The sequence below is a fragment of the Eucalyptus grandis genome, chromosome 9 (assembly GCF_016545825.1).
Source record: "Eucalyptus grandis isolate ANBG69807.140 chromosome 9, ASM1654582v1, whole genome shotgun sequence".
Classification (NCBI taxonomy): domain Eukaryota; kingdom Viridiplantae; phylum Streptophyta; class Magnoliopsida; order Myrtales; family Myrtaceae; genus Eucalyptus; species Eucalyptus grandis.
The window spans coordinates 13,090,972-13,118,549 of NC_052620.1; the positions used below are offsets into that span (position 1 = coordinate 13,090,972).

General features: G+C 39.5%; 3 protein-coding genes across 7 annotated transcripts; 1 reads left to right on the forward strand and 2 right to left on the reverse strand.

Moving 5' to 3' along the window:
• The first annotated feature begins 554 nt into the window (after window positions 1-554).
• On the forward strand, window positions 555-6,541 carry LOC104418332 (O-fucosyltransferase 39). The gene is made up of 10 exons (XM_010029652.3): window positions 555-952; window positions 2,220-2,282; window positions 2,377-2,458; window positions 2,659-2,729; window positions 3,395-3,483; window positions 3,598-3,801; window positions 4,380-4,647; window positions 5,387-5,614; window positions 5,713-5,910; window positions 6,020-6,541. Exons 1-10 carry the CDS (start codon window positions 848-850, stop codon window positions 6,227-6,229), a joined length of 1,518 nt encoding a protein of 505 aa, XP_010027954.2. The 5' UTR covers window positions 555-847; the 3' UTR covers window positions 6,230-6,541.
• A 4,512-nt stretch (window positions 6,542-11,053) lies between these two features.
• On the reverse strand, window positions 11,054-20,826 carry LOC104418334 (mechanosensitive ion channel protein 2, chloroplastic). 5 transcript variants are annotated; one of them, XM_039301989.1, is made up of 14 exons: window positions 20,728-20,826; window positions 20,174-20,302; window positions 20,022-20,081; window positions 18,947-19,098; window positions 16,766-16,889; window positions 16,576-16,670; window positions 16,359-16,472; window positions 15,985-16,045; window positions 14,872-15,021; window positions 14,675-14,785; window positions 14,352-14,519; window positions 14,141-14,254; window positions 13,662-13,718; window positions 11,054-12,355 (listed from the first exon to the last, which is right to left on the reverse strand). In XM_039301989.1, the coding sequence occupies exons 2-14, from the start codon at window positions 20,249-20,251 to the stop codon at window positions 11,426-11,428; spliced, it is 2,214 nt and encodes a 737-aa protein (XP_039157923.1). In that variant the 5' UTR covers window positions 20,252-20,302; window positions 20,728-20,826; the 3' UTR covers window positions 11,054-11,425. The 5 variants fall into 5 exon arrangements, with proteins under 5 accessions (XP_039157923.1, XP_039157921.1, XP_039157922.1 ...); XM_039301987.1 differs by having other exon boundaries at window positions 16,576-16,673; XM_039301988.1 differs by lacking the exon at window positions 20,728-20,826 and adding an exon at window positions 20,422-20,684 and having other exon boundaries at window positions 16,576-16,673.
• A 1,422-nt stretch (window positions 20,827-22,248) lies between these two features.
• On the reverse strand, window positions 22,249-26,434 carry LOC104418335 (uncharacterized protein At4g38062). Its single transcript, XM_010029655.3, has 2 exons — window positions 26,281-26,434; window positions 22,249-25,307 (listed from the first exon to the last, which is right to left on the reverse strand). Exon 2 carries the CDS (start codon window positions 25,279-25,281, stop codon window positions 22,459-22,461), a length of 2,823 nt encoding a protein of 940 aa, XP_010027957.2. The 5' UTR covers window positions 25,282-25,307; window positions 26,281-26,434; the 3' UTR covers window positions 22,249-22,458.
• Window positions 26,435-27,578: the final 1,144 nt, after the last annotated feature.

Genomic DNA, 27,578 nt, shown 5'->3' on the forward strand with positions numbered 1-27,578 from the left:
AGCGGACTCGAAAGCTGGAAACTTTTGTTACTACCAAAAAAAAAAAAAAAAGATGGGCGAATTGCTGATGTTGAGTGGGATACAATGGAAGTAGTAATAAAAAAAGCAGGGCCTGCTAATTAATGGAGGGGCGGTCTCACGCGCGCTTGGATCCATGAATGAATGTATGAATGAAAACTTCAGCTGTCGGTGGCACGAGAAAGCACGGGAAAGCAAAAGGTAAAAAACAATGGGGAGAATAAGGAAAGGAGGAAGAAAGCAGAGGCAGACATCATTGATTCATTCATCACTCAACGGTCCGCAGGAGGAGAGAGAGAGAAGAGAGAGAGAGGGTGGGTTTCTCTTGCCTCGAAAGCTTTGGAATGCTGATGAACATTACAGCTTTCGTACAGCGATCTTGTACCGACCTTTCATAGAGGCCCCTCCCATTCCTTGCGCTTGCGATAGGCCCCTCGTCCCTCCCTTTGATAGCGACACGCCTCTGTATCATCAATACAGGCCTAGATGTACAGGTGTCATGTGACGAGAAGATGCCCTTTACTGTCTCTCTCTCTCTCTCTCTCACTAAAACCACCGAAAAAGCAAAGCATTTGCAAAGCCCAGAGTGACATCTTGTGGGGGAGAGAGAGAGAGAGAGAGAGAGAGGGGATTAGAGTTGATGGTTTTATTTTGTTTGGTGGCTTCTCTCTTCCTCCTCCATTAAAAGCTTTGTGAGGTGTAGGGTTCTTCTTCTCCTCCTTCCTCATCAGACCACCCTTTAAAGAAGAAGAAGAAAATATCCCAGTTTGAGAGAGAGGGGGGGAGAGCTTTGAGATCTGAGGCTTCTGGTTCGGCTCTGAGCTTTAACATGAGGCATCAGAGTGGAGGGGCTCTCTTTGGGCTCTTGGGTTTGCTTCTCCCCGTTTTCTTCCTCAGTTTGTTCAGTCCCCTGAGCCACGCCTCTGCTTTCTCGGTACGTCTCTGCTTCTTGATTGTTCTCTCGCATCAAGAGTACTCCTTTTTTTGTTGTTGTTGTCTTTCTCCTTGATAAATTGTGAATTTATGTTCATATTCTGCAGAGTGTGGTTCTTTCAGTTGGACCCATTTGGTCTTAAAGCTTTATTAGCGTAGGGACTGCTCTGTGGCTTCACAGTTCATCTAAATTCAATTCTTAAACGGGAGAAATTTTTCTCTGGAATGAACGGTCCTGCTCTTTTTTTTTTTTTTTTTTTTTTTGGAATCTGTTAATTGAATTTGCAGGTTTTTTCTTTTTGTGTTTAATTAGTTTATCTATGTTTTTTTTCTAGAATTAATGATTTTTCCGATGCTTGTGCACGATCAGTTTGGATGAGTGATAAAATAGTATGTTCATTGCTCTGAGTATGTTTATTTAGTATCCTGAATGTAACCGCAAGAATCGATTATGGGTAATTGGGTATTTCCAGTCGTGATAGAATCATGCTCAAGATCGAGCTCAGATTTTCTTGGGTGAAAAATATTTGGTTGTCTGGCAAGAGTGGACTCTCAAGTCTTCGCAATTTGTCGGACCAGTTGACTCAGTTTACTGAAATGTCGTGGCTTTCACGATGTTCATCCAAACTCAGAATTTGACTTAATGGGTTGAATGAGGTCTTTTCTGTCAGTATCATGGCATTTGCATAGTGCTTACCTGGAGGAGTTTAATACCTCTTGGGCATTTGGTTCTGTTTATTCCTGTCACTCTTCTTGATGTGTTATAAAGTGAAAATGCTTAAAGCGCTGGTTTCTAATTGGGATCGGAAGCTAAAGAATGAGGAAATCCATGAACGCTGGTCTTATTTGTTCAACCCTACCCCACTTAGTGGGATAATGCTTTTTTTTTTTTTTTTTATTTTTTATTTTTATTTTTTGGGTTATGGATCATAGGATGATTTGGAAAGAAAAGTGTAACCTTGATGTCTAATGTTACGTTCTTTTAGTATCTATTTGCAAATGTCTTTGAGATCCAATTGACTTCAGTTTAGAATTAGTGGCCACTTCCAAGAAGTCCAAGTTTTTTTTTTTTGGTCGGTCAAGAAGTCCAAGTTGACCAGCCTGTAAGTGTTGTGGAGCTATTTCTATGTAATGCCATGACCTGTGATCTTTAAGGTCACAAAAACTGAGACGAACTTGTATATACTGATAGTTTTGAGTGTTACGTGCCTGAATTCATTTTTTGGAGTTTTTAGCATGGTGTACAATGAGAAAGGGGCTTTGTGCAGGAATGGAATGCTATCAAGCCGAGGCACATGCATCTTTTGAAGAGTGCTGTGGAGCGCCAAAGTGTGAGTTAATTGGCTGTTTAAAAGTCCAGTAGTGAAGCTCTTATCAGTGCTCATTAGTTAGTTTTTATCTGATCATATTCTTTTCCATAATTAGTCAGATTCAGTACAAAATGAGTTCTGGAATCCATTGAGTGACCCAGGATGGAGACCATGCATCCAGACTACAAACGCTCCTTGTAAGTAATATAAGATCAAATTGTGGTTTTTGTCTGTTCCTTACCAATTACTAAATCGGCATTATTACGATGCTCAACAGAAGCATGAGCACCCACAACCCTGGTCATGGACTTTATATTTGCAATTTTTTTTGAATTCTTTTGGAGTAGAGGATGGGAAATTTATCTTGTTTTGTTTTGGCATCTTGTCTCACATACAGCCTTGCCTGAGAAAAGCCGGGGATATGTTCAAGTGTTTCTAGATGGAGGCTTAAACCAGCAGAGAATGGCGGTAAGTGGAGAATCTTTTAGTGTTTCATTTTCAGAGGTGTCAGAAATTGCAATCTCTGGAGGATCCATTTTATGGAGATTTTAGATGGCAAGAAGAAATTATAGTCTTGTCACTTTTCTATAATGCAGAATTCAGTGTCATCATAACTGGCTAGAGATTATTGATCAGTTATGCACCTTCTCTTTATTTTTTTGTCCACATGCAGTTTTCCTTTGTAATTTTTTTTTTTTTTTTTTTTTTTTGGGGTGGGGGGTATCTGGACCTTTTAGAGCACCCGACTAATTGCATCAGATGACTGTAGGTCTGTTGACCCTCCACAACCGCATCAGTATTGGGTGAGGAGGTCCTGGAGTGGACTTGAGGGAATTACCCTCTCTGAAACTCAAACCCATGACTATGCCTCCGAGGCAAAATTTAGTGTCGAGCCTTAATCAACTGGGCAAGCCCGCATGGTTGATTAGTGATGCACCTTGTGATATTAGTTCACAGATGTGTTGTGTGTTTGCCGTTGTTATATAACTAGTCTATGGACTTATATTTCAACACCTTTTGGATCTCTATTAATATGTTCTCTGTAGATATTAGAAGTGAAGAGGAGGTTTATAGTCTTGTCACATAATAATGCTGAAGCCAAGAGTGAAGCAATTTTTATTGTCATTTTACAGGTATGTGATGCAGTTGCTGTTGCTAAAATACTGAATGCCACGTTAGTTATTCCATACCTCGAAGTAAATCCTGTTTGGCAAGACTCAAGGTATTGCAAGAATCTAGCTTTAGAAAATGATAACTCCTGCCTTTGAGAAATATTTTCTTTTCAATGATGCAAATCTATAGAAATAATCAAGTGAAGCTGAAATGTCATTTGCAGCTCATTTGGGGACATATTTGATGTCGAACATTTCATTGATGTATTGAAAGATGACATTCGTATAGTCAGAGATCTGCCTGATGAATTCTCTTGGAGCACAAGAGAGTATTATGCTACTGCCATTCGCCCTACCAGAATTAAGACTGCGCCTGTTCGTGCTACAGTCAACTGGTATCTGGAGAATGTCTCACCAGTGCTACAGAGGTTAGTAGGTACCCGATGTTATATTTTCTGTATCTTAGATCTTGTGGTGTTTAATTGTACTGCTGCATCAGTGCCAAGAATAGTTATGTGCTACTTTTCCATCCATTCATTGCCTTGATTTTTCATGAATTGCTTTATTGAAATGATTTTTTTGTTCCTTCTCTTTACAAGCTGTGTTGTGTATCTCAACATAAATTGGGCGATATCACTTGCAAATTGGTGTTATGTCAATGGGTTTTGAAACTCGCTTAGGGTAATTTGCTAGTGACCATGGGAACACTGCAGCTCCTTTCTTTTATGTGACGCTGTAAAGAACGAATAGCAAATTGACTTGAGAAACAAGAAATGGTGCTTTGTTAGGAAGCATCAATTAAAGGTTACCTGATTTCTTCAGATGTGTTTGTACTCCTACTCTGCAAAGATACAGTAAGATGTATGGAATGACCTATGTTAGTCAATCCACCAATTATAGCGATGAGGGATCTTGTGTCCTGTATGCATGGAAAGGAATTAGTTGTCTAAAGAGAGTTATTTTCATCTTACTTATATAACCTCTGCTATCCTTTAACATTTTGCAGTTACGGGATTGCTGCAATTGCCCCATTCTCACATCGCTTGACCTATGACAATTTGCCGATGGACATTCAGCGATTGCGTTGTAAAGTGAACTTTGAAGGATTGATCTTTGTCCCCCATATTAGAGCACTTGGAGATTCTCTCGTCAATCGTCTACGGTACCCATCTGATGATAGTAGAGCAACTGCTGGCAACTACCTGCGAGAGGTCACTGATTCCACTGCTAAAAAAGCGGGGAAGTTTGTTGTTCTACATCTCCGGTTCGATAAGGTATTGCCTACTTTGGGAGTCTTGTTCTAGTCATTCTGGAAAGTTGAGCATCATACTACGTACATCTCCTAGCACAGAAGGATGAACTTTGCTGTATCAAGATGTTTGATTCATAACCATGTTCTTATTCTTCCTCAGGATCAAGCCTATCAAATGAGATAAGAAAACCCAGTAGAGCATTGTATTTTAATGAATATGACGATACAGTTATTGTGCATGTCACATGTAGATGGTGATGACTTAAATTTGGCTGACTTGTGGCTAGTCTAAAGTTTCCCTAGTGATCATCTACTTGTGTTGCTTCTGCTCCAAATTGTTATGGTTGTCTGATATTCTCTGAGTGGAGTTTGAAAGGCAGTTACAATGCATGCCAGCATTTTGGATAAATTATACAGCCACGACCTTGACCTTGCTTCATTGAAGTTATATAGTAGGTTTTGTCAAAGGTGTTTATCTAATTACTATATTGTTTTTGAAACCCAAAATGAGTCCAATCGGCTTTCTACATGCGCTGCAACCCCCCAACAACACCCATAAAGGTTGTAGTTCTACGTTGGGTCCATTTTGCTCTCTTTAGTTCCCCTGATTTTCAAACTTGAGATAAGGACTAGAACGGAAATTAGGGCAGTAACTTGACGAGTCACTTTAACAATCTGTTATGTCTTGAAAGGATAGATCTCAACATTTGAGCAGGTAAAAGTTTCTTATTCAAGTTAACTAATATAATTCATACCTATAGGATATGGCTGCACACTCAGCATGTGATTTTGGTGGGGGTAAAGCTGAAAAACTGGCTCTGGCAAAATACCGGCAAGTTATCTGGCAGGGAAGGGTACTTAACTCTCAGTTCACTGACGAAGAGCTGCGAAGTCAAGGACGTTGCCCATTGACTCCGGAAGAGATTGGATTGCTGCTTGCTGCATTGGGATTCGACAATACCACTCGTTTATACCTCGCCTCCCACAAGGTGGTAACAGAAGAAAACCAGTCTAATATTTTGCAAGAAACTGCATAACAGAAGTTGTCTTAGTGAGGGAAATTTAAAATTAATTTTGTGCTTTTCAGGTGTATGGTGGAGAAGCCAGGATTTCCATGCTAAGGAAAATGTTTCCACTGATGGAGGATAAAAAGAGTCTCGCATCCGCGGATGAGCGAGCCCAGATAAAAGGGAAGGCCTCTTTGCTGGCTGCATTGGATTATTACATTAGCATGCACAGCGACATCTTCATCTCTGCTTCTCCAGGGAATATGCACAATGCATTGGTGAGTCTCACAATTGCATATTTGTCATTTCCAATCGTTATAAGCACATGCAATGCTCATTCGAGTCGATGCCTATGGGGCGATAACAATTGGTATGTGCTTTAAACAGGTTGGTCACAGGACCTACGAGAACATGAAGACCATAAGGCCAAGCATGGCCCTATTAGGTCAGCTCTTCCTGAATAAGAATATCAGCTGGTCCGAGTTTCAGGAAGCGATCATTGAAGGGCATAAAAACAGACAAGGTCAAATCCGTTTGAGGAAGCCTAAACAATCCCTATACACATATCCAGCTCCCGATTGTATGTGCGGTGCGTGATCTAATTTTTACTTCTTTTCCCATTATAGTGTTGGATTACTGGGGGGAGGGGGGGATACTGCCTGTTAGCGTCATTATTGTTTGTGGCGTGTAATATCTGGTCAATAAAAAAGCAGTCCTGTTTTGCCTGCTCATCGTGGGACTTTACTTAGCATTCTGTGCCTGGGGAGAGTGCGGAGGAGTGTAGAGATCAGGACACGGGAGGGATTTATGTGGAAAACGGGGCTGCTTTTGTCGAGGTCTTCTGGGTTTCCTTATATATTTATGAACAGAAAGATTTGGATCTATATAATACGACACATTATTGCAGTATATCTTGTACAGTTCCATGTGCATTCTTTCGATTTCTCTCTCAAAACTCTACATGATTCGGATGAAGAGCCATAGAAATGAAGGTGCTTTATTTGGTTTTGACGCAAGTGGGTTGCATGAGGAGACTAGTTCTCATTGTTCCATCGATACCTCTCTTCATTCTTGATGAACGAGAGTTTCATTTGACAATTGGCAAATGAATGCTGTTAAGTGAAGGAAGCTTTCGATATAATAATGCCTCTCTTGTGGTCACATAAAAATAGATTAGGCTTTTGAACTTCGATATCCGCCCTCTGTCAAGAAAATGACCTAATGATTGCAAGTAAATTTCGTAGGGCATTTTGACACTTATCTTTGGCGACATCGTTGATGGTTCAGGGTTTCTACTTCTCTAGATGGCAGCAGCACGGTTACGTGTAGTCTTGAATTTTGCTTCCAATTTGGGAAAAACGTGATCTTAATCGAGAAAGCACGAGTTGTGTCTGACTAATTAATCCCTGCATAATCCCCGTCGGTCATGATAAACGACTATCTTACAAATCTACTGTCCAATTCATGCATATCAGTATTCCAATTTTGGGTTGCATGTGACTCGCCAACTGCAAATCTTGATGTAATTAATTTAATGCTAGATTCTAGTCATGAAACGCACCGCCTATGAGATGAATGGTGGTCCATCTCATATTTGATGAGGTCTAGGACAGCATTTGTGCTGAGGTTTTCGACCGTTAGTTTATTGGGCAGAAAGCTTTTGACCATCGGTTGAGAAAAAGACAACGGGCATTCACTCTGTCAACACATGTGACAATGCTTTCCCATGAAGAGACTAGAGTGGGGTCACCTTGTTCTTGGAGTGACAAGAAGTTAGTGTTTCACTTTTATTCTCTTCAGGCTGCAGTAAAGAATGAATTGGAGCGGCATTTTTGTTGAGGCGGACGTCTTAGGATGTTAGGCGATAATAGTTTCTTGTTGGAGAATTGATATGGTGTCAAGTAATTAAATATATCATAATTAGCTCATAATTTATTCATTTGAGTTTTTAAATGAAAGTGGTTTGATATGTTGATGTCCTCGAATTTGGACTTCCTTTTTGGTGATCTCCCTGAATGAGATATCGAACATAATTGAGGCTCACAACAAATTGGTATCAAAGCCTTTTGTCGTATCTTGGGAGAATAGTCCATTTAAATCATCCGGGCTAGGTGCCTTTGTTGCTTCATGATCAAACACAACTCTCTCCTTGTCTTGAGAAACTCTTCGTATAAGGGAGTCATCCAACTCAGCTGTGATGGGCTCGGAATTGAGCCTCCCTCTTGGTGATCTCATTGAATGAGAGGTCGGCTTTTAATTGTGCATTGGAACAAATTGCTATTGGAGTTGAGGAGAATAGTCCATTTAAATCATTTGGACCAGGCGCCTTTGTTACTCTAAGATCAAACGCAGCGTTCCTGCCCCTCTTTCTATACATTTTGTAGAAGAGAGATTCATTCTTTTTTCATGATGAGTATGGAACATTGCTCGAAATATAGTGTCGAAACTCTTACGCTTTTTTATATGCTCAGACTTGGACTTTGCTCTTGATGATCTCTCTGAATGAACTGTTAGGTTTCAGCTGTGCATCAAAACGAGTTGATATTGAATCCCTATATCGTTGTTGAGGAGAAGAGTCTATTTTAAAGCATACGGGCCAGGTGCCTTTGTTGCTGCAAAGTCTACGATAGTTTTCTGGCCTCCTTTTTAGAAACTCTATGCATAAGAGAGTCACTTATTTGTGCTGTGATCCGTTCATAACTTTTACAAAAAAAATTGATTGAAAATTACGGACATAAATGCTGATTGTCCTATATGGTGTGACATGCGTTGTTGCAGACAATTTTAGAAAAATTTTAACATTTTGTAAGAATTTATTATTATAATTTTTCGTTTATTATTATTTTTTTTTGGTTTGACAATACTTTATGTCCGGATAGAGGTGAGCCATATCTAAGTTCAACTAGGAGGATCTCGAAAGTTATGGAATCCCCCTCCAAGCCATACATATGACTTTCATTAAATATGGCTTTCCACATAGATGTATCCATGACATCGAGTATGGAATTTTAAGGTGTGTTTGATAATATTTTTTTCCCAGGAAAAATTTCTTTTTGAAATAGTTTTTTTTTTTTTATTCCCTAAAATAATTTTTGAATAAATCAACCTATTTTGTAATTGTACATAATTTATATTTCTGAAACAAAAAATAATAGGAATGCATTTGATATAACTCACAAGTTTTTTTTTTGTGGCTTAAATTTTTGTTCTAATTTTTTAACTATTTTTTTGATATTTTTTTCCCTCTCTTCTTCTTCCTCCTCTAGCTAATTGTCGGGTGGTGGTGGATGGTGAAGGACGGCGACGGTGTGTGGGCGATGGTGGTGAGCGCCGAGGGTGACGACTAGCGGCATGCAAGGGGTGGTAGATGGCCATAGGCGGCGGGCGACAAGGAAGAAGAAGAAAATAAAAAAAAAAAAGAAAAAAAAAAATGACTTATTTATAGAAATTGTTTCTAAAAGTACTTTTTTAATTTCTTGTTTTGTTTCAAATATATTCCTTAGCCACTTTTCTATTTGGGAATAAAAAATTAACTTACGTTATTAAACAGATTTATATTTTTTCTTCTTTTTCGAAGAAGAAAAAAAACAGAAAAATAGAGAAATAGAGACGTTGCCATACAGACTCTTATTTTACCCACCCGAAATTGAATACATGTTTCTCTCCCTTTCCTGCAAGGCTCTGGTCTCGCATTTGAGAACTTTCTATTTGCTCCAAGTTGATAAAAGCATTGGAAACCATTTCCAATTTAGTAGCAAAGGCCATTCCCAGGCAGAGAAGAGGATATCCAGCTGTGTCCTTGATCAACTTCGGACATCCTCCGCCATAATTAGCAGAGCTGTCGGCATTCTTTCACTCTAAAGATGGGTAGGCCAGGACCTTTCCCGACCTTTTTCCTAACTAATGCAGTCGATCGGTAGGCTGTGTTTGGTGGGTCAGGTTTGGGACCGAGCTTTAGTAATTATGTAATTTCTCATGACCATAAACCATTAGATTTTTCATATAAATTGATCTAGACAAATACCAAAAATCCTACCCAATTATCAATTCAAGATCACTTTGCAATCTCTAATTTCAGGAAAACTGGTTTGCGTCATAAACATTGCTTTTAGACACCGCTTTGCATCTTGACATTGGCAATTTATTAGAAATCACTTACACATTCTCTCCAAAAGTGCCATCCATCTCCTTAATTTCCAAGGGAAAAGAGCTAGAAAAATCCTGAACTTACCTTATTTATGTCAATTTAGTACTAAACTTTTTATCGATTTCTAATTTAATCCCAAACTTTTTGACATAATGCTAACTTAATCATTCTAGCTAATTTTGGCCAGATATTACTGACATGGACATTGGTCGGTTGACATGACACGGCCAGACGCTGACTCTAACGACTTTCAATAATATTTTAATATTCTTTCGAACTTATTTATTCTCATTTCTTTTTTTCTCTCTCTCTTTTTTCCCTCCTTCCCTTTCTTCTTCAGAGGCAATGGCTAGCGAGGTCATGCCTTGCCAAAGGTGGCAAGAGTGGCCTCGTGCTAGGCTAGCGAGGGCTCAAGACTTGCCAACCCATAAGGCTACCCTTGTAGCCCCTGGTGAGCTTGCCAAAGTCTAGGTAGCCTCATTAGTGGCTGGCAAGGATCACCGGAAGCAGGCGAGTCTTGTGACTGGCTAGAGGAATAAGGAAGGGAAGGAAAAAAAAAAAAAATAAAAGAGCGAGAAAAGAAAAAAAGGAAATAAAATAAAAAATTTCAAAGAATATTAAAATATTATTAAAAATGCAATAAAGTTAGGACTTTTCCAACATTTTTCCCTAATTTCAACCTCCACCTAAAACACCTAATCCAACTACCTCTGACCGTTGACACTTATTATGCTACGTAAGTCAACCGATGTCTACGTTAGTAATATTCAGCCCATTGTATTTTTTTTATTTTTTTGCTAAACACAACTTGAATTCAAAGTCCATTTGCAAAGAGTTTTTACCAAACACAATTTGCATTTCCCCAAATAGCTTTGGCTTTCAACATTTGTATTACACTCAAAGCCTATTTGCAAAGTTAAACCAAATGCAATCGTCGATAGTCAGTTTCCATCGCAAAACCCTTGCTGTTAAAACTACGGTGCCTCTAGCTTGTTGGTGCCGAAGAATATACAGTGAGAAACGCAGCTGCCAAAATATACTGTACAAATGTTTTTGCCTAGGAATCGAACGTCAACGTAACAACAAATTTACTCCCTAATTTTTCAAAATGCAAAAAACGATCTTTGAGCCAAAAATTTCAGGTATCACCAATATTATTATCCGCAGTCAAGTCATATGTGGTCGATAAAGCTCATATATTCATTGTGGTTTGAAAAAAAAAATGCTTGGACATTCACCAACTAGAATTTGATTGCAGGCTTGGGCAACTATAGTTCATTTTTCAAATCAGTACTTGTAACAGCTTTTCATTAGAGGTCTCTCTTATCCAGCGGAGATTCAGTGACTAATACACAACAGCAGAATTCGCCCTACCAAAGCAAGGTAGGAAATCGGCTAAAGAAACGATACCCATCAGAAAATAATGCCTGGAATCTGTTGAAAAGACAAGTCGGCAAAAAAAAGCGAGTTTCTGTACATGGATTGAACATGTTATAATCTTGAGCGATCATTCATTACTATGATGGTCTAAGAATATGTGCCTATTGTTGGATGAAGCAACAGAGTAAGGAGGACAAAAGAGTTACCATGGTATTAGCTTGTTGGCAACAGTCAGCAGCGAACCAAAGCAGCTACCTTCTGCAAAATCAATCTAACTGGTGCTTCTGATGAGTGGCATTTTTACTGGGAGATGCCGGTACCGAACCATCTTTGTTCTTTTCAGCATTTAAATCTATTAAACCCGCATTAGTTGGAGGAATCACCTCTTCCTCAATAGGGAGTGTTCTCTTTCCCCCTTGTAATGCAACACCGAGAACTATATTATCTTCCAAAGCAGGCCTTGATACAGGTGGCTGTGAGACCATCTTCTTGTTTTCATGGTTTGATGGAGAAGTTGTTCCAGCTTCTTTGTCAGTGTCAGCTCCTAAAGCGGGAACAGAAGAAGACACGGCCTCACTCTTTTGTAAGCTTTTCTCAGGATGGACTGCATTAGACTGCTCACTGTCGCAAACTTCTTCAGTGGGTTTATTAGGAATTGAGTCCATCTGTTTGGCTTCAACACTAGGAGTAGCAACCTGAACATTCAACCTTGAGGCGGGCTTTGACACTGGCTTACTCTTCATGTTCTCCCCTATTTTTTCATCAGAAACAGGAGTGCTTTTGTTCTTCTTATTCTCTTTGGACTCGATGTTTCCCCCAGATTTGTTCTTGGTATCAAATTTAACGTTGGCAATCGGCATGTCTTTGACTTTTGAGTCGGATGTGTGTGTGTTTCCAGCCTTAGGATCTGCAGTGGTGTCAGGTGTTGGCTGAGTGGATTTCTTACCACCTTGCTCCCCAGTAGGTGTTCGAGTGGCACGGGCCTTTGTTTTATCCTCTCCATTGATCTTATATGGGGGTTCAATCAACAAGAAGGGACGGTTAGACACCGCTCCACCAGGAGGGAAGCCTACATCTGAGAATGGTACATTTTCCAGGTCGTTGTCACCATATATTCTCTGCATTGTGCGAATTGGTGTAGCAAGTCGGGCCCTGTGATGGCTTATTACTCTAAGGAGATCTAACAATATAGTTTCCTGTAGATCATAGATCATCCAAGTATTTGCATTAGTATTTCAACAAAATTCACTGTTGAGCTACTTAAAAGATGCGCATGGCAAAAAAGTCAAACAACATCGACTGCATACAGCATGATACTTCTAAAATGGACTCAGATGAAATGCCAGATCCTGTTAAACAAAAGCAAGTCTGCTTACAAGATGATGCTTATGAGAGGTTCAACAAGCAATCTAGAACCCATTGAAATGATGCTCATTGCAAATTGAGTGTCTTTTATTTGCAATTATTTATAGACAAATCACTTCAGAAAAACGAAATCATCCAAATTCATGATATTTTCTCAAATCTCCCATAACATGTCTGTTTTTGTTTTTTTCCTCTTAGTTGGACTCACTATGATCCAGATAGGGTTTATTTAAGTTTGGACAAGCTCCCCAACCTTTGACAGATACTGCATGGAATGATAAATTTCATACATTGACTAACTACATTCACAGTAGCATTTCTGGTCCAATTGGATTAACAAAGGACTGCTAAAAAGTATGTCTTATTGTTATGTCCTATGATGAAATAATAGTGAAAATTGCAACGTTTTTGTTGTAATTTATCCGAAACTCAACGATTGCCAGTCATTCACCCTCGATAGTTTTGGTACATCTTTAACTTTATGGAACAACACCATCTAAATCCAATTGTAATTGCAGAGAAACAAAGTAAGAACAAGCACATTGAAAGTAGCCAGCAAATGACTCTTCAAACTTGTTTATGAAGTATTGAGAATCCAACCGTTTCTACAAAATTTCTCCCCAATGCTTACAATGGTGTTGTAACAGACAGGTGCCAAAGATGCTACTCATGATGATTTTCTCCCATCTCCAGATCTCGCTAAGCCTGCTAATAATTATTCTACTCAAATATGCGACAAGCCAAGGTAAACATCATTTTCTTAATTATATCATAAAGCACAAGAGAAGTCAGCTCTAACTATAAAGCAAACAATGGTACATAGTGGTTCTCTTCTGTTTTGGGTGGTTTTATGTGCGAGATTTCTAGTGCTGGGGAGGGGGTGTGCAGAAGATGAACGAAATCCTGTCCAAATATACCACCTAAGAAAAATTGTGTAACCGATTGCCAGTATTTAACAGTAGGTTCATTATGGTTTTCTTCTCACAGGTACCTGGCCACTGCAAACTGTTAAACTGACAGTTTTTGCCTCTTAATGCCTAGAGCAGACAACATATTCAGTTTTTTTTGTTACCAGTCCAGCTCATGGACAAAGTGAAGCTTTTACTGAATGATACATACAGAGAGAAGTCATCTCACCTTGACACAAAGATACTCTTCATAATGTGATGTCTTCACAAAGCAGGACACTAAGATCTGTAAAAGGAATAATACTCAAATGAGACAAAGCTTTACTTATACGGTCATGTTCAGCAATTCATTCTCTGACAAAAGGCAGGTAAAGAACTCTTATTGATCTTTTGTACTCTAAATAAAAGTCTCAGATCAGACTACAAAATTTAAAAAACGCAACTTCACAATTCATACTGCACTTAGGCATTGAAAATTATTGAAGTACTATAGTTAAGCTCTTTGGATCAATGAAAGATCCTCATTAATCAGATTAAGCCTAATTAACCTATTTAAAGCAAACAATCAATTATAACTTTGGGCTAATAGTTGCGGCTCTACCAAAATTCACAGGTTGGGATTACTACAAATTCATCAGAGAAAATATTACGAGAGTCATCATCAACACAGAACAATTATAGTCTTGGTGGTAAAGACACATCATGTACCAAAAGAGCCTGATTTTCTGCATTAATATTGTCCAAGAATACTCTTCTATGCAACCTCTGCTGCTCAACTTGAGGATTTTTTGCCAATACTTTGCGCATGTCAGCAACAATATTCTGCAACCAGAAGAATCTAAAATTGGTAAGAAAAGCATATTACTTCTGCAATCTTGTGGCTACATAGAATTCAACTGCTATTTAGGGAAGAACTCACATGGATTTTGCTGACATCCAAGTGACTAATTGCTAGATGAGTTTTAATCCGCCAATGAGTTTTTTGGCTCAAATTCCTAACAACATTCATGGTGAACTTGTGATTTGGAATATGAACTGCTTCACGATCTTCACCTCTCACAATTGTTGGGGACCACCATCCCACATGCTGCCCAGAGAGAAACATAAAAAAGTATATGCTCATTCTATTCACTACATGTCTATTTGAATCACTTTTTTAACGTAATTTGGTGAGAAATCTTTGAAAGTCAATTCCACTTGTACAATGATCTACCTCTACAATAATTCATCATAGAGACAGACCTCAACAGTACCAGAAACATCATAGCCTTCTATCCTTGTCTGAATCCACTCATTCACAACAAAAGGACGAGTTGCATGAATCATTGCACTAGAGAGGAAGTTTGTGAATATCTGACAAAAACAAACCGGAGTCACTTGTGGTTCTCGAAACACAGAGACAAAAGAAATTCAAGGATATTAAATAAGTAGGCACATACCTCACGTCCTGCAAGAGTTAGTAATACTGTCCCAAGACCTCCAGCAGTAAGCCATTTTTGGGTAGAGAACCCCAGCAGCTCCATGAACAATGAAACAGCTGCAACCCATACTGCAGTATATACCGCCCTCCCCGCAAATTGAAAACCCATCTATTCAAAGGGGAAAAGAACACTAGTATGAATGTTGTGGATGGTAATGTTAACGTGTGTAATGGAAATTTTTGAGCAAAAGTGAGAAAGAAAAACTAAAGCAAGAGATGGACAGCTCTCAGTCCTCTTGAACTGATACTATACATTCAAGCCACCTTTCTCCAAACTCGTCATTTAATGCTTTCGGCATTCATGCTTCAAGAAATCCTTTGCTCACAAGTAGTACATTGGACAGAGATGAGGAGATAATTCTATGTTGTTTAGCTATTGACTGATGCCAAAATAAACTAGTGACTACTTGAAAGTCCTCCCTATCATATTATAGGATCAACCCCGCATCATAATATGTCACGGTTTACCAAAACCGGAGTCCTCATCAAGTTGCTAATCAACGCATCTCAAGCTTATAGCTCAAACAAGTGGCTTGGATATTAGCTGTTTGAATTAGATTATGAATCAAATATCACTATTTAAACCTAGTAATCTCAGCCAAATCCATCAAGCAGATCACTAATATTTTTGAAAGTTGACACACCAAAGAACTGAGGGTATCTTCTCTTTTATCTAGAATAGCTTTCGCTGAAGCATATAACTCTAGTATGTATGTTCTCACAATGAATTGTTTTATCTTCTCGTTGCACTCACAAGAGAGGGGATCAGAAGAAAATAAGTGGGTTTGCAACCATCACGAGTTGGAATATGTATTGTTGCCAGTCTACTACTGAACCTAATCAAGCATGTATCTAGAGATACTTAAAAGACGTTGATGAAGGATAATCACAAACTGAAACTACTTGGCATATATTAAGACCACACTAAAAAGAATGACATGTCAGCTACAATATTAATCAGACACAATAAAGACAATCCGACAGTGTTAACATATACTGCAAGCTCACATTGGGTTATACAGATGTTAACTAACTTTGCAGAGCATCACAAGAAGATGGAAGATGGACATACGTTTCTTGCATCCTTGGGATCGTTTTTATCCATGAGAAACTTCTGTGTCTGTTGAATCACACTGCAACACCAAGTTCATCACTAGATTAGTCATTAGGGGAATATCTAGCGGGACTTGAAGCTACAAAGAATTAATGCCATGAAAGGCCAAGATCACACACCACTAACGGCAAGCATTTGGTACAATCGACAAAGCTTTGAAGAAGGCAGAACAACAATGGAATTGTTCATAAGGTATTGAAGTAGCTGGTGGGATTTCTCATCAACATTAAAGAAAAAAGATTCAAGCAAACAGTTTCTTGGGTCTGTTCAAAGTCAATAACCAAGTTTCATCCAACTCTCGAGTAGATAAATGAGGATGGGAAGAAGTGCACCTTGACAAACAATAGGCTAGAGCTAGCACTGTTGACAATGACCTCACAAAGTTCAGAAGCCGTTGCTTAATGACCTGGGATGCTTCTGTTGGTAAAAGGACTGGATCCAACGCTCTGAAACATAGTCATTATCAGTATGATTACAGATGAATGAAAACTAACCCATGCAAAGAAAATGCCTCTCTCCACTTGGATTAAAACATTCCATAATGGTCACCTGCAGAGAATTGTTGCACCAATCCAAAGTAGCAAAGGTTGAAAATAGGAAGTTGTCACATAGTATGTGTTGCTTTTTTTCCAATTATTGTCATTCTTCTGAGGTCAAGAAAAGAACTTCAAATATTAGATGTGCATGAATCAAGTTGAAAGTAAGAGGACATTATGACAATAGTTACAGTCGAAAGTACATGAAGTAGTAATCGTCGGCTCTGGCGCATGAGCGGACCAAGGCCCCACAAAGCAAAGACAACAATACTGATAGCGGCAGCCAACTTTAGCGTGATAGGACTACTTTGTAACACACTGAATGGCCTGCAACAAACATCTATCAACGAAAGTTACAAGGAGCTTAGTATTTCTCCTTTGAAAGGACAAAACTGAAAGAAAGGAAGAAGCAAATTTCTAAAAACAACAATATGGAACACTATGGGAGATAAAATGCTAAAGAAAAACCTACAAGGAGTAAATTGAATAAGATAAGAACATAATGAAATGTGATATTGACACAATTTCATATTCTCAGAAAACAAAAAGATGCTTTTTGGATGCTAGTACCAGAGATCCATATAAATATTTTGCAATAGCAAGATGCTATACCCTAATAAACTTATCTCAACAGCAAACATTCAAGCATCTCAAGTTGAAGGCAGTGCTTTCAAAATCAGACTGGTAAGAGAACCAGCCAACTGAATTGTTGTGGTTCAACCGCTTGAATCTTTTTTCCCCCATTTTATTAGTGTAGACATTAACTTTGTGTTGGCTTGATGCTTACAAAAACAAAGAGCCCATTGTTATGGCTTACATGTCCCCAGTTCAAAACCTTGGAAGAGTTTTCTGCTACTATATATTATTTTGGCATTTGCACATAAGCATCGATATAATTGTTGGCACAATTATATACAAGGTAAAAATTGGCTAAATGACAGGCATGTGAGTGGTTATTCCAAGGAAAGACGAGCCCTTGGTTCAAAACCTAGGTTATTGCCAGTTCAAGTGCTCTGGTAGAACCAGATCAATGCTGTTTTTAATCCAGTTTTGGATCCCAAACGACAAGCACTGAAATGGACTGGACCGCAAATCGCTCTTAGTCAATCAGTTGAATGAGCAAGTACAGTCTGATTTTAAAAGCACCAGTGGAAGGGTCAACTCCATTGAAAAGACCGCACTGGAAGATAAATTCTATAGATAGAGAAACCATGCCAATATTCAGATGCACAAAGTCTCAACCCAAGTTCTGGACAGTCATGTGTGATGCATTAACATGTCGAAAGATCAGGGGAAACAGAGGTGAGCATGAAGCAGTTTGATTCAGTCTGGATGCCAGACCAAACCAAACCGTGCAAGTACGTTTGAATAAAAATGAAACTAGACCAAACCTAGTTATCATTTGGAATTATAACCATTTTCTCGTCTTCTATGTTTCTCTTTTTTTGGGTAAATTCATGAGCTTAAATTCACCAAATAGTTTCAAAAGAGAAGTAATTTCATGATGATGCCAAACATTACACTCAGCAGAAATCACAGACACTGAAATTCAAACAATAAGCTACTTTATATCTTTATATCATATAAAATAGCCCACTTTATAAAAGTTTTAATAGGTAATAAGGTTTGGTTTGATTCCAAATAGTCGACCCAAAACTGAACTGCAAAAAATGGTTTAATTGGCTTGTGAACCATTATTTAAAAAAAAACCAAAGTCCTGTTGAACCGAACCAAAAAGTAATAATGGTTAGGTTCAGTTTTAACTGTTTTTCACACCAAACTGGAAGTACACTTCAGGGAGTACCAAAAACCCTTTGAGAATCTGGAATATGGTTGTAACATGTTGGCTGACATGGCTTTAGTTGTCAAAAGTAGAAGAAATTGATTTTAATCCTTCATTAGACTATCAGGCTAATGCTTTTGTGACTTATGCCTTAGAGATTACACTCTTTCCTCTGTTAATATGAAACCAAAATCAGTTTGATGGCTAAGAATTGCATGAAGAGACTCAGTGATACAGCTGAATAACAAGTTCTGCTGAAATACCAAGTAGCACTTGTGTGCCAGGTCCTTGAGTAAGACTTGTTGTTTAACCATGGGCAAAGTGCTATAAACCTCTCAGTCTGGTGATGCAACAGGTTATGTGTTCAGGAAGAACTTTGTCAAGTACAATGGCCATTACATTACAAGGGAAACTATAGGGAATTCAAAAGAATATCAAATTAAAAAGACTACATTGTTACACAACTTAACATAAACATCACTTGTAAAAGAAGGGTGGGTACGTTTGTGGGTTTTTGGTGGTTGGGGGGGGGGGGGTGTGTTAGAGGAAGAGACCATTTAGGAACATGGATGACGAGGTCATATACATCAAGCGAGATTACCTGGACAATGCCACAGCTGCAGTCTTCACTAGTGAATTTTCATGCAAATTCCTTGGACCTAAAAAAGAATAGCATTTAAAAGCACCGTATGTATTTTGTACAGTATATACCGGAGCATATAAACTTCGAGATTGAGCCATAGTCCAAAATTCCTGCCAGTCATGCCGTTTAAAGAAAATTAAATGTTAAATCAAATCAGCAGTAATTCAACTTAGATTCCAACATGAGAACAGCTCATGTAGCTCCATGAACGAAAAAAGATAAAATTTTGCTGCAAAATGGTCAAGACGTAAGACTTAAAAGTCCTCAACTGAAGCTCTTCCAGCAATAGCTCTCAGAAAGTATCTACCCCGAGAAAGCAAAGATCACCCCTTGCTAAATACAATTCGAGTTCCTTGTTTACATATAAGAGGAAGCTCCATGGTGTTTCATTATTATAGTTTGCAAACTAAGTAGCCCTCATGGTAAAGCAGTGTAATGAGATGAAAAGAGGTACAAGAAGCAAAAAGAAATAATGGAATTGACTACTCTCTGTCATTTCATGTTTCCAGGATGTAAAGAGCTCCAAAATGCTACAGATTAGAACATTGCTGTGTCTTGTCAACAGGTACTATGCATTACCAGTGCTACTGCCTACAAGACTGAAAAATGTAGGAAACAAAAAAGCATGGAAGAATTTAGCTGAGCCATGTATACAGTATGCGCTTATTAGTAAGCTCCTTCCATCAAGTTGTGGTCTCCCCTTTAAGTTCTTTTATCAATACTGTTCTGGTCTCTCTTTTTGATTTTTTCTCCAAGCTTATTCTTGATGAACAGTTCGTTAAAAGAAATGCGAATTCATGTAATAATAGCCTTGTGCAACCCATTTCAGCCCCTAACTACAATAATTTCACATGGAGGTTCACGTCCTCTGTCAGGCATACCGCTGAATTTCATTTAAAAACATTCATGGGCAGGCATCCAATGCATGCAATCACTCATCTTATCCAGCAAAATTTCTGTACCTCTGCCACAGAACTGACAAAATGCACTCTATGATAAACAGAAATTTCCATTAAATTCCAAAGTCACTTACCGAAGAACGTGATGACAAAGAGAGACTCCCTACGCACAAGCTGCCTCTTCCGCCTAAGCTCTGGAATGGGGAAACAAAGAGATAATCGAAGATCATCAGAACAATCCCACTGCAGAAAAACAAACACAGGTTCGAAATTACGTGTCACGTACCTTCAGCAAATAACTGCGGCCCCTATCCTTGGGAAGTCGCAAATTTTGGGACAAGTACACGGAGCCAGCGAGAGACATTTTTCAGTTGCAGTCAACCGATGGCTGAAGCTACCGACAAAAGATCATAAGCTGCAAACAAGCAATGGAGAAACGTTCAGGCAACGAAGCGTCCTGGAGAAGAACGGAAAGGGAATCAACCCTCCGGCGGCCTCAGTCAACCTCAACCGCCAACAGACAGTACGGACAACCTGATGTCCTCAACACGGACGATAAAATAGAAAGGGATAACAGATTCGTTCCACGTATCGAAGCCGAAGCTCGTTTCGAAGGAAAAGCAATCGGCCGCCGAGACTAGGCCCGGTCGGCACCGAGCGTCGGTGAGAGGAATCGATGAACTCGTCACGATAACAAGGGAAACCGATCGCGGAATCGGATCCGGCGACAACTACGACGCAAGAAACCAGAAGCGTCCCCGATCAACATGAGAAAAAAGAGAACGATCATCACACGATGGCAGTTGATTCCACCGCAAGCAAACGAGGCGAGCCGATTACCGGAAACGAGAAGCCGGCGGCGGGGGCGGCGGAATCGAAGGTTCCGGCGGAAGCTCCGGCGGCGACCTCTGCTAGCGGAGCTCGGAAACGAGAGAGAGGGAGGGAGGGAGGTGTGCGCGGGGGACGGAGACGTCCAACTGTCAAATTGCGCATCGCTTTTTTTCTTTTCTTCTTTTTCTTCTTTTTTTGTTTTTTGGATTTGTGTAGCGGTTATTCCATCGGGCCCCGCACCTCCGCGCCGGGTTGCTCGCCACGTGTCCTGCTTTTTGAACAACGGATACCTGAAGTGGGTGGAGCAGTTACGCCGGGTCCTTCGACCAAAAAATAAAATAAAAAATTACGTCGGGTCCGGGTCAAATCGGGTTTCATATTTTTCTGTATTGAATTTTAACTTACAATTTAATCGCAAAAATATATAAGGGGAAATGCAGGATTTCACAAAATTTAAATTCGGAACCATCTCATGTGTGGATACTAGGTGAAAATTTTGTGTAACCAATGCCAATTAGAAAGTAAACTGAAGTTTTTAAAAGGCTTAATTTTTTTTTTGGTAAGATTAAAAGGCTTAATTTTATATTTGATTATTTTGAAAAATTTGTGACATGTGGTGATACTTTGTTTGAAAAAATATGTCACAATCAAAATTATAATTAGACATATTTTAGCCAGATCCCAATCCTCTATGGTAATTTGAGTTCGGTTTGGGACTCCTACTCAAAGATCCCGACTTAGGCTTTTAAGCTAGGTTTAAGACGCCATGGAGCTTCTCGAGTTACTATGGAGAATGGCAAAAATGCGTTGAACCATTTTCCCAGGTTCTATATCACATCTTATTTATTTTTATTTTTTTGGTTGATTTTACTCTACTCATAGTCTAGCTTTCATTTTCAGATTTTTGTCTTGTCTCCTTATAGGGCGTGGGAGTCGAAATCCACGCTAAATTGAGAAGTCTATGATCCTTTTGAGCAAACTAAATTGATCTACAAATATAATTCTGTAGTACTTCTATCGGACATACCATAACACCCATATAAGATCTACTGAGAAGTCTATGATCCTTCTGAGCAAACTAAATTGCCAATGTTAACATAAGAAATCTCACATGGGCCAGTGAAGTGCCATGCCTCAGAAGTTCTTCTCTGAGATATAAATCTCCAACTTTTTAAAGCTCTGTCAATGGTACCGATTAGCAGGATAGAACATGAGCTTCAGACCATTGATGCTCTTCTCATATCATAGAGACTCTGCAAACTTCACAGAGGAGAGAATGGATTCCTTCTGAAGATGACCCAGAACATCGAGGCGTATACTTTATCGCGGGCGGATTTCCCCCATGCGTGCTAGTGCAGGTGTATGCAACAGGCGTCTTTCTGTATGTAGTTTGCTCAAAATATGTCCCTAACATGTATCTAATCTACTGTACGTAACATGTGTTTCTTCACATTGTCAGTCTCTCCCAGAAATTGGAGATACCCTGAACTATTTTCTCATCCGCAGCTTGGAGCTGTCAAGAAAAATGCCTTGGAAAAAAGTGACAATCCAACAAATTTGCAGATACAGAATCGGCGTAGATTTATAGTACAAATCGCGTGACAACAACCGGACATGACAAGTCATACAAGGTTTCTTTCAACAACAAAACAAATGTCAGCAATCACATTTAGAGGTCAGTGGCACAAACAGGTTCCTTGCCCAAAACCGAAACCTGGCATTGCCAGTCTTGAAGTGGAGCTAACTGTTAAGCTCTCTGAAAGGAGATCTTCCATTCAAAACGACTGCCCATCTCTTCAGTGCAAAAGGAGATTTATCAGACTTCGAATCCTCATTGACAGGGACAACATTTTGGTTGTTCCCTTCAGAATCCAAACTCAAGCCATTACAGTCAAAAGACCGTACTATCGTGTCTAGGACTTGCATCAGTTGGTTGTCTTCGCTGGAAGACTCGTTGATCCTCTCTTCCATCTCCCTAATAAGCCCCAACAAGTCTTCCTTTTCTGATAGTAATGCTCGGATGTGTTTAAGCAAGTTACTATTTTCGCTCTTCAGCTCATTAACGAAGGCATCTGAGCTGGTGAGCCTTGTATCCATCTCCCGAGCCAAGTTTTTCATCTCTGACTCTTTTGCCTCCAGTGCAGCTTCAATCTCCAATGCTCTATGCTCTGACCATGAAAGGGATTTTTCCTGAAGCTCCATCTTCTTTTGCAGGTTAGTCAATTCATCCTCCAATTCCGTAATCAGCATCCTCTTCTCTTCGACTTCTATCTCGGCCACAATTTCTGCTGCTGTTATCTTCTCCCAGGCTTCGCAAAATGAATCGATTGCTGCCTCCTTTTCAGCTAGCTGGGAGGACATGGACACCATCGAGCTGTTGAACTTGTCTTCCAGGGACTTCATGGAGTGCATTAAGTCCCTTATTCTCCGGTCCTTCTCTTCCGTGAGATGGACAAGTTTGTGTTTCTCATTCTCGAACGTCCTCTCTGCTCCTAATTGGGCAAAAAGAACGCTTTCGAATTCTCTTCTAAGTGATTCCTGCTCTAGCCGACTAATCTCCTCCTGGAGTTCCTTGAAGATCTCATCTTTCTCCCTGATCATTTCGAAGAAACTATTCCTCTCTGATTCGAGGGCCATCAGTGACTCCATCTTTGTAGAATTAGCAACTTCTAATTCTTTCATCTTGATTTCTTGCTCCAGAAGCAAAATCTTCTTCTGCTGACGGTCGATACTTCTGCGTCTATCTTCCAACAGGTGGGCAAGTTCATCTTTCTCCGCCTTCATCGCATTCTCAAACTCAGATTGTGCAAGAAGTGAGGCTTCCATTTGTTTGCGTGTTTCATGGTTTTCTTCAATTTCAAATTTCAAACGATCAGCAACTGATCTCCATATCTGCAACTCAAATTCCATTTCATTTGCTTCGCCAATTTTCTCGGTCAGCTCAGACGTGGTTCTATCCAGGGCATCACAAACTTCTTTAATCTTCTCATTAGAATTGACTTCCATTCTCAAAGCTTGCTCCTTCAAGTAAAACTGGCATCTTGACGATTCCTCAAGCATTTCCTTATAACTCGCTAGCTCAACCCTCACCTTCTGATGTTCACTGACGATCTCCTCATGAGCCTTGGCCAAGGCTTCATTCTTCATCTCAAGCTGCTTTATCAGAAGAGAAGCATTCTCTTCTCTGATCTTGTTATGTGTGCCGATATCAGAAGCAGTATTAGCAAGCTTTAACTGATACTCGGATATTCCTGATTTCATCACCAATTGTATCACAGAGATCTCCTCGTTCATCAACATCAACTGCATCAGAGAGGCATTGCAATCTTCTAATTCTTTCTTGACATCTTTGAGTTCCGCTTCCTTACACAACAACTCAGACCTGCAATCCTCCAGTTCAGCTGTCAATTTCTCCAGCTCTCGACTCCACTCAGCCTCTTTTGCTTTAAGATTTGCAGCACAGTCTTTGTGCATCTGCTCAACGCTCTTTAGCCTGTTTCGCAGCTTAGCCAAAGATGGAGAGTTTCCTGCACTGTTTATCCTCTCTTCTTGGAGTTGTTTGATGTCTCCTATTAGTTCTTCATTTTCTTGCTGCAATTTCCTTGCCTGGTATTTCATCTCCTTGCAAATTGTCTCGTTGTTCCCCAGTAAATGCCTCAAATTTGCCACCTCTTCATCCCTCTGGGCCATCAAGCGTTCCAGCTGCGACTTTGCTCCCTCACATTCCCCAAAGACATTCTCAAAGCGTGTTTTAAAGTCAGAGACCTGAAACTCCAAAGTCTTTCTTCTGCTTTCTTCGTGGGCAAGAGCTTGGTTACACATCTGCAACCTGCTCGCAAGATCCTGTGACATTCTAGTTTGAGAGTCCAGCTTTGTCTGCAGCAAAGACATCTCATCAAGAAATGAAGATCTCTCCATCTCCCATTCTTTCTTGCTCGTCTTGTACTGTTCACGAAGCTTGTGGTGCGCCTCTTCCAAATGCTTGAACTGCTCTTTCTTCCATTTAAGCTGATCTTCAACTTTCCTGACTCCCTGCTCTAAATTGTCGATTGCATCATCTCTTTCTCTCAGCTCTTTAGGAGCCTTCACCTTTTCCACTGCTTCTGAACATTTCTTCTGTGAGGTATCCAAAAGCCTTTTCAGGCCTTTATTCTGTTCTTCAAACCCTCGCAGCTTCTCCTCTTGACTGGCACATCTATCGTTTGCTTCTTCTACAGCCAATAGCAAGCGCCTGTTCTCCTCTTCCCACTTTTTCGACTTCTCTTTACAATCAAATCTCAGAGTGTCATTCGCAGCACTAAGACGTTTAACAGTTGATTCCTTTTCGCTTAAACTGCATTTGAGATCTTCACACAGACGCTTCAATTCAGAAATTTCTTCTGTCTTTCCAGTGAGTTCTTCTGTCTGGTTCTCAATTTTCCCCCTCGCTTCCTGCAGCCTATGTGACTGCTCACTGAACCCTTTCTTTAAGCTCTCATGCTGTTCAGCTTTAGTCAGGTAGTCTGCCTTGAGCCTCTCAATCTCCAGTTTGGCTTCATCCAATTCCTCGCAAATCTTATCCATATTTTCCTACCAAGACTCCACGAAACCTGATCCGGACAATAGGCAGGATAATGAGAAAATGGACCTTGCTACTGAAATTCTCTAGGCCATACTATATTCACAGTAAACCCCAATACAAATAGATCATGGAGATTGCAAAGAATCCATCATACAAGAGAAAGAAATACAGATCATCCCCACAAATTTTATCCACATTTTCCTACCGAGACTCCATGAAACCTGATCCGGACAATGGGCAGGATATTAAGAAAATGGACCTTGCTACTGAAATTCTCTAGGCCATACTATATTCATAGTACACACCAGTATAAATAGATCATGGCGAGTGCAAGAATCCATCATACGAGGGAAAAAAAAATCAGATTGTCCCCGGAAAGAAGTCAAGAAAGTGTTCAAGATCATCGCCCCCAAGAAGCCCTAACTGACCTTTAAGAGTGTCTTCGAACTGCAAGAAAGGTAACCCTTTTTACGGCGATCTTGTGGTGGGAAAAAAACCAAATCTCTATCCATATTTCGTGAAATGCTATTCGAGCAAGAACCAAATCTCTTACGTCCAAGAAGAGATTTCGGCTTATATACATCTATTTAACTAGCCTAACTTGAGGGAACTCCTATAAGGGACGGCAAAACCGCAGAGACAGAGTACAAACAACAACGAGAAGAATTCAAGAGAGCCATTCATTTGGATTACCCAAGTAGAAAATCAGCGAAAAGAATGGGATGAAATAGACAGAAAACACCAACGAGGCGACTATATAGAACATCCTACCAGAACACACACCCTTCTCAACGAAACGAAGCCACCCGAGAAACCCGACATTCGAAGGAGTCGAAAGAACCGGAAACGAAGGAAAGACATTCGAATCCAAACCAAGATTCTGCGGCAGTTCCCACGAAATCGAAGCGAAACAACCGACCCATCAGAGCAAAAACGCACCATTTCCTCCGACCCGGAACAACCGAACGCCTAGCGATCGAGAGCAAGCGGCAGAAACGTACCTGATTATCGCCGGCTTCGACTCGACTCGATTCGACCCGATCGGTAGGCGGACGAAGCCTGGAGTTCCGTGGTTCCTTTCGTGGAAGAAGAAGAAGAGAGAGAGAGAGAGAGAAAGAGAGGGGGTTTTCGAAAAGAGCCGTTGGGGAGGGAGGGGGTGGGGCTTTGGAGGATTTAAAAATCAACGGCTCGTTTGCGGCCCGTTAGTTATAAAGATCCACTTTTTGTTAACCTTGGATTCGGTTCGTAATTACCACTAGCCGTTACCGATCGAATGTATGAGTTCTTGCCTACGCCTTCGAACGATTCCACTTTTTGAGTTTATTCTTATTAATGAAAATCATTGCCACCCCCCCAAAAAAAACCTCTGTAAAATTCGCGAAAAAATTACAAATTTTCTTTTTGCTGGTAGATTTATGAAGTTATTAGTAATCATCAATGATCAAACATCGTTCGTGAAAAAGGAAATATGTCACCATGGTCTTACAGACGCCGACATTAATAGTAAGCTGCTGACTTCTTTTGAATATTGTGAGTATGGTTGGTTAATTAATCATTGGAATCTCTTCTTTTTAATTTTACAAGTAGGATTAGTAAATTACCAACAATTTTTTGATTAGCAAACTATTAACGTTGCAATGAATTTACCAACGTCCAAATGAAATGGTTATTTACTAAATTCTTTTCAAGGTTACAAGTGTAATTATTACATGATGAACTTACCAACGTCCAAACAAATTAGTAAATAAAACTAATATTATATTTTATGAGTATGGTTAGTAAATTACTAACATTGTAAATTATTTACCACCGTCCAAAAAATTACTAACATTGTAATTTGTTTACCACCGTCCAAAAAAACAATAGTAAGTTATTATCTTTTCTGAGAAATTTTACAAATATGGTTAGTAAATCACCAATGCTGAATGAATTTACCAACATGCCAATGAATTTACAAGCTACTAACTTCTTTTAGATTTACAAGCATGGTAAGTAACTTATCAATAATGTACGTAATTTACAACATCATCTAACTCTGTTCATAACTTATTGCAAATGAACTTATGGACATTTTGAATTTACAAACATCTATATAAAATTATGATTTTTTTTTTTTCTGTTAGGTTTTTACCAACCGTTGTTTAAGTTACTTACCAACATGTGTTGGTTTTTGTACAATTATCAATCTAACCAACTTTTTGCAATAATTACCAACTCTTACTTGTGAGGAAATCTCAACTTTTAGGCTATGTTCATTTGGCGAAAAATGAATGATTTAAAAAATATTTTTAAAAATGTT

What these genes read in the sequence shown, in the direction of transcription:
- LOC104418334 (XM_039301987.1), bottom strand. Translation starts at nt 20,251, where the DNA reads ATGTCTCTCGCTGGCTCCGTGTACTTGTCCCAAAATTTGCGACTTCCC. An exon ending in CTTTGTCATCACGTTCTTCG is followed by an intron (nt 19,099 to 20,021) that starts GTAAGTGACTTT and finishes CATGACTGGCAG; the next exon opens with GAATTTTGGACTATGGCTCA. An exon ending in TAACTCTTGCAGGACGTGAG is followed by an intron (nt 14,786 to 14,871) that starts GTATGTGCCTAC and finishes TGTTTTTGTCAG; the next exon opens with ATATTCACAAACTTCCTCTC.
- LOC104418332 (XM_010029652.3), top strand. Translation starts at nt 848, where the DNA reads ATGAGGCATCAGAGTGGAGGGGCTCTCTTTGGGCTCTTGGGTTTGCTT. An exon ending in CCAGACTACAAACGCTCCTT is followed by an intron (nt 2,459 to 2,658) that starts GTAAGTAATATA and finishes TCTCACATACAG; the next exon opens with CCTTGCCTGAGAAAAGCCGG. An exon ending in TAAACCAGCAGAGAATGGCG is followed by an intron (nt 2,730 to 3,394) that starts GTAAGTGGAGAA and finishes GTCATTTTACAG; the next exon opens with GTATGTGATGCAGTTGCTGT.
- LOC104418335 (XM_010029655.3), bottom strand. Translation starts at nt 25,281, where the DNA reads ATGGATAAGATTTGCGAGGAATTGGATGAAGCCAAACTGGAGATTGAG.